Source organism: Somniosus microcephalus, chromosome 6, assembly GCF_052327205.1.
Source record: "Somniosus microcephalus isolate GS21.2 chromosome 6, FLI_Smic_1.0, whole genome shotgun sequence".
In the NCBI taxonomy this organism is placed as follows: Eukaryota; Metazoa; Chordata; class Chondrichthyes; order Squaliformes; family Somniosidae; genus Somniosus; species Somniosus microcephalus.
In genome coordinates this window covers 205913274-205924118 of record NC_140992.1, presented here as the reverse complement: position 1 = coordinate 205924118, position 10845 = coordinate 205913274, and the positions used below count along the sequence as shown (strand labels likewise).

The 10845-nt window shown below is 41.1% G+C and overlaps 1 protein-coding gene across 4 annotated transcripts in view; it reads left to right on the top strand.

Annotated features, from left to right (window-relative positions):
- Positions 1 to 264: 264 nt before the first annotated feature.
- LOC147116394 (BTB/POZ domain-containing protein KCTD19-like) overlaps positions 265 to 10845 on the top strand; it is a 188987-nt gene continuing 178406 nt past the window's right edge. Inside the window, exons 1-2 of one of the 4 annotated variants that reach the window (XM_085991280.1) lie at positions 265 to 484; positions 5481 to 5548. In XM_085991280.1, coding sequence (XP_085847406.1) covers positions 5504 to 5548 — 45 coding nt within the window. In that variant the 5' untranslated portion in view covers positions 265 to 484; positions 5481 to 5503. Of the gene's footprint in view, positions 485 to 5477; positions 5795 to 10845 lie in introns of all 4 variants that reach the window. The other 3 variants (XM_085991278.1, XM_085991279.1, XM_085991277.1) reach the window with 3 other exon arrangements.

The window sequence follows — 10845 nt, the reverse complement described above, 5'->3', positions numbered from 1 at the left end:
GTGCTGGCTGCTCTTTCCCCATAGCCCTGCAAATGTTTCCTTTTCAAGTATATTTCCAATTCCCTTTTTTGAAAGTTACGATTGAATCTGCTTCCACTACCCTTTCAGGCAATGCATATATATCACTATTAAAAAGGGAACCTGAAGCCAGAGCTTCTGAAAAAGTCTGATTTTGGACTGACAGAAGGGCCATTTATTTACTTTTTTTTTTAAATTACTTGATAATAATCAACAAACTGGAAGCAAGGGTTGCTGACACGTGCGTCCTGTGTATTGCTGGTGCGGATTGTACAGCTGCGCGCGCGGGCCGGAGTGGGGGTTCCGAAATCTCCGCGAGCCGCCGGGGACGGTTTTGTTCAAAATGTCTGGAGGGGTCTCGGGAGGGGAGAACAAACGGACACAAACCGATAACAGCACTTTTCAAACTAAACGTGAACCAACACGCGCTACAGTAACTGGGACGGAGAATTCATTCGAGATTGAGGTAAACTCAGCGGCACAATTGGATGTCACAAAAATGATATTATGGATTTATTGTGGTTTAAAATATATATATATATATATGTTTTATTATTTTGTACGCGATGGTGAAAAGCACGAGTTGCTGCATTATTGCGCGACGCCGCAAACACCCAGACAGGTGTTCAGGGTGAAGAAGCTATTTGGGAAATGGGTCCATGACACCGTGGACGTCAAACAGCGCCAGCAAATCTCTGGCACATCCCTTGGAAATCCAGCCAACTCCAGCACCCTCACCTAATGGGATAGGTATTTTATAATAGCAAAATACTGCGGATGCTGGAAATCTGAAATAACAACAGAAAATGCTGGAAATACTCAGCAGGCCAGGCAGCATCCGTGGAGATATTTTGTTCCTCGGGCAAAAGGGACCAAGCAAAGTGAGCAGTGTGGAGAGTGGAATAGAACAAGCTCTCTGCAACTGCCCCACTCCATCTCACAAAGTTGCACAGGGATGGCTCCTGTTTTGGATCTGATTGGAAGGGAAAGTTGCATCCAATGATTTCACTACTGGTGGAAAGTTTGACAAAGGAATATATCCGAAATTATTTCCTAGACATTGGAAATTGTTCACTAGGGTACTATGGGTGGACTGGTGTGAACTCGTTAGGTTCCAGTTTTCAGTCTCAACAGTTTATAGAGGATGGTTTCTTTTGAGGGCAAATTAAGTTTTGTTGATATTTTTCTCTAAGAAAAAGTGCAGATTTCTTCTTTTGCACAGCAAACAAAAAAAGACACATTTAGTGATCACGGTAGTTATCAATAGCGATATATGTAGTCATTGCAGAGGTAACTGCACAGATGTCAGCTCAGATCTCCATGAATATCCCCATCCTCAATGATGGTGGAGCCCAGTATGTGAGTGCAAAAGACAAGGCGCTTGCAACAATGTTCAGCCAGAAGTGCCGAGTGGATGATCCATCGCAGCCTCCTCCTGTGGTCTCCACCATCAAAGAAGCCAGTCTTCAGCCAATTCGATTCACTCCACGTGATATCAAGAAATGGCTGTGGGCCCCGACAACATCCTGGCTGTCATGCTGAAGACTTGTGCTCCAGAACTAGCTGTGCCTCTAGCCAAGCTGTTCCACTGAAGCTACAACACTGGCATCAACCCGACAATGTGGAAAACTGCCCAGGTATGTCCTGTCCACAAAAAGCAGGATAAATCCAATCCGGCCAATTACAGCCCCATCTGTCTACTCTTAGTTATCAGCAAAGTGATGGAAGGTGTGGTTGACAGTGCTATCAAGCGGCAGTTACTCACCAATAACCTGCTTACTGATGCTCAGTTTGTGTTCTGCCAGGACCACTCTGCACCTGACCTCATTACAGCCTTGGTCCAAACATGGACAAAAGAGCTGAATTCCAGAAGTGAGGTGAGAGTGATTGCCCTTGACATCAAGGCAGCATTTGGTCGAGTGTGGCATCAAAGAGCCCTGGTAAAATTGAAGTCAATTGGAATCGGGGGGGAAAACGCTCCACTGGCAGGTGTCATACCTAGCACAACAGAAGGTGGTTGTTGGAGGCTAATCATCTCAGCCCCAGGACATCGCTGCAGGAGTTCCTTGGGCAGTGTCCTAGGCCCAACTATCTGCAGCTACTTCATCAATGACGTTCTCTGCATCATAAGGTCAGAAATGGGAATGTTTGCTGATGATTGCACAGTGTTCAGTTCCATTTGCAACTCTTCAGATAATGAATCAGTCCATGCCCGCATGCAGCAAGACCTGGACGACATTCAGGCTTGGGTTGATAAGTGGCAAGTAACATTCACGCCACACAAGTGCCAGGCAATGACCATCTCCAACAAGCGAGAGTCTAATCACTACCTCTTGACATTCAACGGCTTTACCATTGTCGAATCCCCCACCATCAACATCCTGGAGGGTCACCATTGACCAGAAACTTAACTGGGCCAGCCACATAAATACTGTGGCGACAAGAGCAGGTCAGAGGCTGGGTATTCTGTAGTGAGTGTCTTACCTCCTGCCTCCCCAAAGCCTTTCCACCATCTACAAGGCACAAGTCAGGAGTGTGATGGCATACTCCACTTGCCTGGATGAGTGCAGCTCCAACAGCATTCAAGAAGCTCAACACCATCCTGGCCAAAGCAGCCCACTTGATTGGCACCCCATCCACCACCTTAAACATTTACTCCCTCCACCACCGGTGCACTGTGGCTGCAGTGTGTACCCTCTACAAGATGCACTGCAGCAACTCGCCAAGGCTTCTTAGACAGAACCTCCCAAAGCCTCGACCTCTACCACCTAGAAGGAGAAGGGCAGCAGGTGTGTGGGAACACCATCGCCTACAAGTTCCCCTCCAAGTCACACACAAATCAAATCAAATCAAATCAACTTTTATTGTCATTGTTAGTGCACAAGTGCAGTACAACGAAATGTAGGCTTGCGGCTCCCGAGAGTGTACATTTGGATTAAGACATTTAAACATTCAACATACATTTGGCTTGTAGTATATTAACATAAATATAACCATAATAAAGTGCATTGGCAGATGTGCAGGCTTTAGAGTTTATTTGTGGAGTTCAGTAGGATGACAGCCCTGGGAAAGAAGCTGTTCCTAACTGGAAATCCTGACTTGGAAATATATCGCTGTTCCTTCATCGTCGCTGGGTCAAAATCCTGGAACTCCCTAACAGCACTGTGGGAGTTCTTTCACCACACAGACTGCAACGGTTCAAGAAGGTAGCTCATCACCACCTTCTCGAGGGCAATTTGGGATGGGCATTAAATGCTGGCCTTGCCAGCGACGCCCACATCCCAGGAACGAATAAAAAACTCGCACAATGCATAGCGCTAACAATCCGCATATATCCAAAATCCTGAACGCTAACTTTAACCCTAAACTTCAATTCTAACCCTACCCTGCGATATCACTGGTCATTGCAACCACATCGCGGATGCAGGACGGCTGCGGTGTTGATAGTTACTCCAAACAAAACATGCGTTTTTCCCATCTTTATTTTAAAAAAATGTTCTTTTGTAAGTTGCCAGCTCCAAGTGTTACGTTTGCTTGTCTCGAACATCATTGAACTGACAATTGGAGGATTATCTCTAGCTATGTTGGTGTACTTTGTACATAAATTGATTAATAGAAAGATAGGACAGATTACTTATTAAAGGTGTAGACTTCTTAATTTTCTCAATGAAGTAGGTTCCACAGAAAGCCTCTTTGGTATCTAGCTTGATGTGGATGGAAATGTTATTTAAAAATGAAATACAAAATGGTGATCTGGATGGTGCAGTGGGTTAGATAGTGGCCTTTCAACTCTGGGACTTAAGTTCAAATCCAGTCCAGATTGATGAGATAAAAATCTCTGTTGGGGTCCTATGTAAAATGGGTTTGGACAGCCTCAATCCAGTGTACATGGCCTACAGCACAAAACTGTCCCTAATTTAGCACTGATTTGTAATCTCACTCAAAGACGTGGCTGGTGTGGTAAGTGGAAAAAATGGCATACGGGTACTCTTTTAGGGGGTGCTCACCTAAGATTGTTGGGGCAGAGTAAAAGGAGTTTCATTTTGCATCTTGCTGGAAGTGCTTAATGCTAATAATGGGCTTCTGAAATGGAAGAGTTCTTTTCCCTTGATGAACAGAAAAATAAAAATGAACAAATGTTGTATATTCACACTCCTCCCTTGGAGAATAGTGTGAAGTAGTGGAAGGATTCACAGGCTGATCGGCTGCAATGTGAATGCTCATTTCATGGCCGTAACCATCTTTATACCAGCTCATAGAGTGGGTTTAATGGATTTCCACAGCCCATATGATGATGCGGGGGGAGGTCAACCACACCTACCAGACAGGAGTGTCCTGCTGGATGTCAACACAGAATTCAGAGCCAGAGCTACAATCTCCACTGACCAGGACTGTCTGGAGTGGGGTTTGAACCTTCTGACTCAGAGGCAGGAATGGTACGACTAAACCATAGGCTTGCTCTCCCAAAATATGTTGTACTGCTTATTAAATGCACATATCTTGTTACCCCATAAATGGTAGGATACTGAGAAATGTAGAGGAACAGAGGGACCTTGGCGTGCATGTCCACAGATCCCTGAAGGTAACAGGACAGATAGATAAGGTGGTTAAGAAGGCATACGGGATACTTTCCTTTATTAGCCGAGGCGTAGAATATAAGAGCAGACAGGTTATGCTAGAACTGTATAAAACTCTTGTTAGGTCACAGCTAGAGTACTGCGTACAGTTCTGGTCACCACGTTACAGGAAAGATGTGATTGCACGAGAGAGGGTACAGAGGAGATTTACGAGGAGGTTGCCAGGACTGGAGAATTTTAGCTATGAGGAACAATTGGATAGACTGGGGTTGTTTTTTGGAACAGAGGAGGCTGAGGGGAGACTTAATTGAGGTGTATAAAATTATGAGGGGCCTAGATTAATTGGTAGCAGGATCAGAGGGGAATTGCGGAGAAATGTTTTCACCCAGAGGGCGGTGGGGGTCTGGCAGGGTGGTAGAGGCAGAAACCCTCATCGCATTAAAAAAAATTCTTGGACATGCACTTGAAGTGCCGTAACCTGCAAGGCTACGTACCAAGAGCAAAAAAGTGGGATTAGGCTGGATAGCTCTTTTTCGACTGGCGCAGACATGATGGGCTGAATGGCCTTCTGTGCCATAAATGTCTATGATTCTAAATGGGGGAGAGTCACTAGGTATGAGTGGAAGTCTTAAAGGATTACTGTCCCTGCAAGGATGTGGGAACTACCTTGTTTGTAGGTGGGCATTGTACTTCATTGAGAGAAGGAGGAAAACTTCTTCCATATACAGTGAGTAATCTATCACAATGTTCTGTTTGTCTAATAAAGAATATATTTGGTGCAAAATCTTCTAAATAAAACGAATTATAAATTGTGCATACTTAAGAGCCAACTGTAATCCATTTCAGAAGAATAACTGAACTTTTTTTTTTTAAATTTTTAAGCAGTTCCACAAAAGGGAAGAAATATAATGGCATCAGAAGACTACCAGGAAGAGGATGCTTTTTGTTTCAATGTAGGAGGCTGGTTCTTTTCAATTCCAAAGTCAAAACTTTTACAGTTCCGTGGCTCAGTGTTATGGCAAGAAGCTTCCAGCCTTGTTCATTCTGAAGATGCCAGACTTTTCATTGACCGAGATGGATATACTTTCCGTCATGTTCATTATTATTTGCATACATCAAAGCTATCTTTTTCCTGCCTCTCAGAAATTAGTTTGTTGTATGAGCAAGCAACAGCAATGTGTCTGACAACTTTGCAACAGGTATTGGCCATGGATAATATGTAGAGCAGGGCAAGATTACAAAGCTGTAATCTAAGTCAGCAGACCATTATGACAGTATTTGCTTCCTTGTGGAGAGTGACTTTTCAATACTTCGTCCTGTGCTTTATTGCATGCGGTAATCAAAAGAAAACACTCTCAACATAGAGACAAATACCTAAATGTACACTGTCTAGCAAACATCCAACATGATCATCAACATGGAGAGCATGATATTAGAATTTAAATCTGTAAATGTGACCCAAAAATTGAACTTTGAATGAGCAGACTTGAAGAGAATGCAAAATGAATTTAAAAAGGTTAATTGGAACACTAATTGTGGTGAGATTTATAATAGAGAAGGTGTTCAAGCCAGAATTTAGACTAATAATGATAATTGCTAAAAATACTTGCGTAGAAATGGAAAGGTTGAGTGTGTAAATTCCTGGCACGTTTCTGCTGGTTTAGAGTAGCTTTGAGTTCGGAAATTGCTCAGGAGTAATTTGACAATTTATAGTAAACTTTTAAGTGAACCTGAAAAAGTTTAAAATCTTACTGATTTCAGAGGTTAGATTAATGTTGAAATCATTTCATTTTATATATTATTTATAATGTACTGTATTCTGCACAGTTTTAATGAAAATGGTTAAAGTTGTTAGTATTACTGTTTTGATATTGGACCCGTGCCTGGAAGTCGTGCATGTTTGTTGGTGCCTTTTCATTCACATTTTTAAAAAATGTTCTCTTGTTTAGCAGCAGAGATATCGGTTTGTTTTGTGCTATAATCTTTTGAGTTCATTGCCACTTTCAGATTCCTGTGGCAAATGGTGTTCAGCATGATTTTTATAGAAGAGTGTTAAATATGTTTGTGACAAGTCTGGAGGTTTAAAATAAAAAGTATGGTTGACATATAAAGTAGATTTGAACAAGCAAGGATAAAGGTTCACAGGTCTGCTTTTCCATACTTTTGTTCTCTCTTTCCTATCTGTTCATAACTTAAATACACTGTGAATGAACAGTATCATACACTGTTTTACAAGCTCTGACATGTATATTACTCTGATAAAACCAGCAGATGTTATATTTTCTATAGTGCAAAAGATCTGGATATTCTATTTTGCCTCAAGGTATGATATACCATACATATGGAATTAATGTGAATTTAACCTGTTACTACAGCAGGATGAAATCTGCATCAGCCACTTTTCAAATGATTTTTGATGTTTTGCAACAAAAAGTATTTTTCACATTTGTATTGTCTTAAGGTGTTTTCTCAACCATATGCATTATAAATGTGTTTTCGTTTATACTTTTATATATAGTAGAAAGCTAAAAATTGAAGCATATGCTATGAAAATGAAGTGTTTATTCAGGTACCTAGATGTAGCTTTACTGTTGGCTAGATTAAAGAACTTATTTTATTTGAAAATATTGTGAACACATAGGAATACTATCTAATTATTTACTGATCAACATAGAAGAACCAGATCAAATGTTAACTTTTGGTGTGGTAAGCAACAGCACATTTGTAATACTGAAAATTAAGATTCAGTTTAACAGTACTAACAGTTTGATTTAAAACATTAAAACTTTATTTGTAAAATAAGTTAATTTTGCAGTACAATTTAAAAAAAAAAAAAAAAAAAAATTGTAAGAAAAATATATACTGTGTAATTAGTCTGTAGACTGTTATCTTTTTCTGCCATGTTCATATGTTGTTAGTCTCTGTGCTGAAAACCTACCCTTCGGCATCTTTGAAGTTAGATTGTAATGCAGGTAGTATGAATTTTACTGAATCAATATATTTAAGTTTTAGCGCTGTAAGGAAATTAAACTTGTATTCCACCCTTCGAGCCTTCGCCGCCATTCAATAAGATCATGGTTGATCTTCTATCTCAACTCTGGTTACCACATTACAGGAAAGATGTAATTGCACTAGAGAGGGTACAGAGGAGATTTACAAGGATGTTGCCAGGACTTGAGAATTTTAACTATAAGGAAAGATTGGATAGGCTGGGGTTGCTTCTTTGGAACAGAGGAGACGGAGGGAGGCTTAATTGAGGCGTATAAAATTATGAGGAGCCTAGATAGAGGGGACAGGAAGGACCTATTTCCCTTAGCAGAGAGGTCAATAACCAGAGGGCACAGATTTAAAGTAATTGGTAGAAGGATTAGAGGGGAGTTGATGAGAACTTTTTTTATCCAGTGTGGTGGAGGTCGGGAACTCACTGCCTGAAAGGGTGGTAGAGGCAGAAACCCTCATCACATTTAAAAAGTACTTGGATATGCACTTGAAGTGCAGTAACCTACAAGGCTACGGACCAAGAGCTGGAAAGTGGAATTAGGCTGGATAGCTCTTTGTCGGCCGGCACAGACAGGATGGGCCGAATGGCCTCCTTCTGTGCCGTAAATTTCTGTTTCTCTGATTCTATGAACGTCACCTTCCCGCACTATCCCCATATCCCATGATTCCCTTAATATCCAAAAATCTATCGCTCTCTGTCTTGAATATACTCAACGACTGAGCATCCGCAGCTCTCTGAGGTAGAGAATTCACTTGAGTGAAGAAATTTCCTCTCATCTCAGTCCTACATGGTTGACCCTTTATTCTGAGACTGTGGCCCTTGGTTCTAGACTCCCCAGCTAGGGGAAACATCCTCCCAGCATCAACCTTGTCAAGTCCCTTAAGAATTTTATATGTTTCAATGAGATCACCTCTTATTCTTTTAAACTCTAGAGAATATAGGCCTAGTCTACGCAATCTCTCCTCATAGGACAATTCCCTCATCCCGTATAAATGTATTTTTATTATGTGAAACATTAGAGCTAAATATTCATACAAATGTTGTGAGTCAGTGGTAACTCAAATTCTATTTAGTGTTGAGACATTCTTTTGAATTTAATAGCCCCTCCTGTTAAGTGATTTTCAAAAGCAAGATTGGTTACTTCTGAAGAAAGCTGAGCTGCTGCTGATGTGATGTAATGAGAAGTATTAAAATGTCCTTTGTGCTCACAAATCTTGATTCAGATTAACAAGATTTAAAAAGAACAGAAAATTATTTCTAAAGTATTTAAATTTTCAATTTAAGTAGAATAGGCCTGCTGTAAAATATTATTTATACTTATACTTACAAAGCTGACCTTAATTCATTGTTGTCCAAGAGAAATAGCTTGTTCCCTCTCATCTATTATTTATTATTTTAAAGACTTTTATCATGTCTTCCCTCTTCTTTTCTCTAGCAGAAATAAGTTTAGTTGCATGAGCCTTTCTTAATAACCGAGTCCCCACAGAGTCACTGTTCCCTGAATCCATTCTAATGCATTTATAACCTTTTCCAAAAGTGCATGCCGTAATCCAGAATAAGCCTGATCTGTACAATGTCAGTATTATTTGTTCTAATGTAGTCCAATGCCCTCTAGGTGTATCCTAATACCTCATTTGCCTTCTTAATAGCTGCCTCGTACCAACCAGATGCTTTCAAAGTATACCAAATTATCACTTCCAAATCTTTTTCCTTTTCAACCTCTGCCAATGGCAACTCTTTCATGTTATACACGTTTTTGCTATTATCTTTTCCTATATGCATTACGCTACATTTATCCATCTGTTATATTTCAGCTTATCTACATAATTGGTCAAAGTGTCTCTGAAGATAGTCAATCCCTCTTCTACTCATTTTCTGCCCACAGACCTTGAGCTCATCAGCAAATAATACTACTACAGAAACCCTGTTGAACATCATTATAAATATTATAAGTAGCAGGAATCTCAGAACAGATGCTTTTGAAACGCGGCTGGTAATTTATTCCAGGCAGAGCATTTACAGCTTAGCCCCATCTCTCTCTTCTGTTGCCAAACTAGCTCTCAAGCCACCTGGACATTTTAACCGTATAACTATAATATTTTACAGTACAGAAGAAGGCATTCGGCCATCATGCCTGTACTCACTCTTTGTTAATTTGTCAACTTTTGCATGAGTGTTGGCCCTCCTCCTAGCTTTACGTGAGGAGATGTCCAAAGATTGGCCAAAGGAGACAGATAGAGAATTATTCATACTTGCTCTCGAGTCAGTACAAAGAAGGTTCACTCGGTTAATCCCGGGGATGAGGGGGTGGTCATATGAGGAGAGGTTGAGTAGATTGGGACTCTACTCATTGGAGTTCAGAAGAATGAGAGGCGATCTTATTGAAACATATAAGATTGTGAAGGGGCTTGATCGGGTGGATGCGGTGAGGATGTTCCCAATGATGGGTGAAACTAGAACTAGGGGGCATAATCTTAAAATAAGGGGCTGCTCTTTCAAAACTGAGATGAGGAGAAACTTCTTCACTCAGAGGGTGGTAGGTTTGTGGAATTTGCTGCCCCAGAAAGCTGTGGAAGCTACATCATTAAATAAATTTAAAACAGAAATAGATAGTTTCCCAGAAGTAAAGGGAATTAAGGGTTACGGGGAGCGGGCAGGAAATTGGACATGAGTCTAGGTTCGGAATGGTCATGGCCCTGTGGGTAGTGGAGTGGGCCCAGGGGCCGTGTAGCCTGGTTCTGCTCCTACTGTGTTCTAATTCTGTGTTAGATTTCAGGAGATGGTTTTATTCCTGTTCCTGGCTGGGGTGGAGATCGCCTTTACAGAAGGTAAGTACTGTAGAAAATATAGGGACAGAGTGATCTCCTGGAAGAATTTCGATCGCCTAGATGGGTCGGAGAGGAATTTCCCAGATTTTTTTCTCCCAAATTGGCCATTGGGTCTTTATCTGGTTTTTCGCCTCTCCCGGGAGATCACATGGGTTCGGGTGGATGCACAGTGATAGAAGATTTGAGGTTAGGATCAGATCAGCCATGATCTTATTGAATGGTGGAGCAGGCTCGAGGGGCTGATTGGCCTACTCCTGCTCCTATTTCTTATGTTCTTATTATTATAGGCAGTGTCAGTTTCTCTATCCCTGTGAATTGGAATGTGTGATATTGTGAGGAATTCTTGCATGTCGTGTAAAAATTGAACTAATTCATTGTAATTGTTGTAATATTAGGCTCATTTTTCTCCTTGCATCCAATG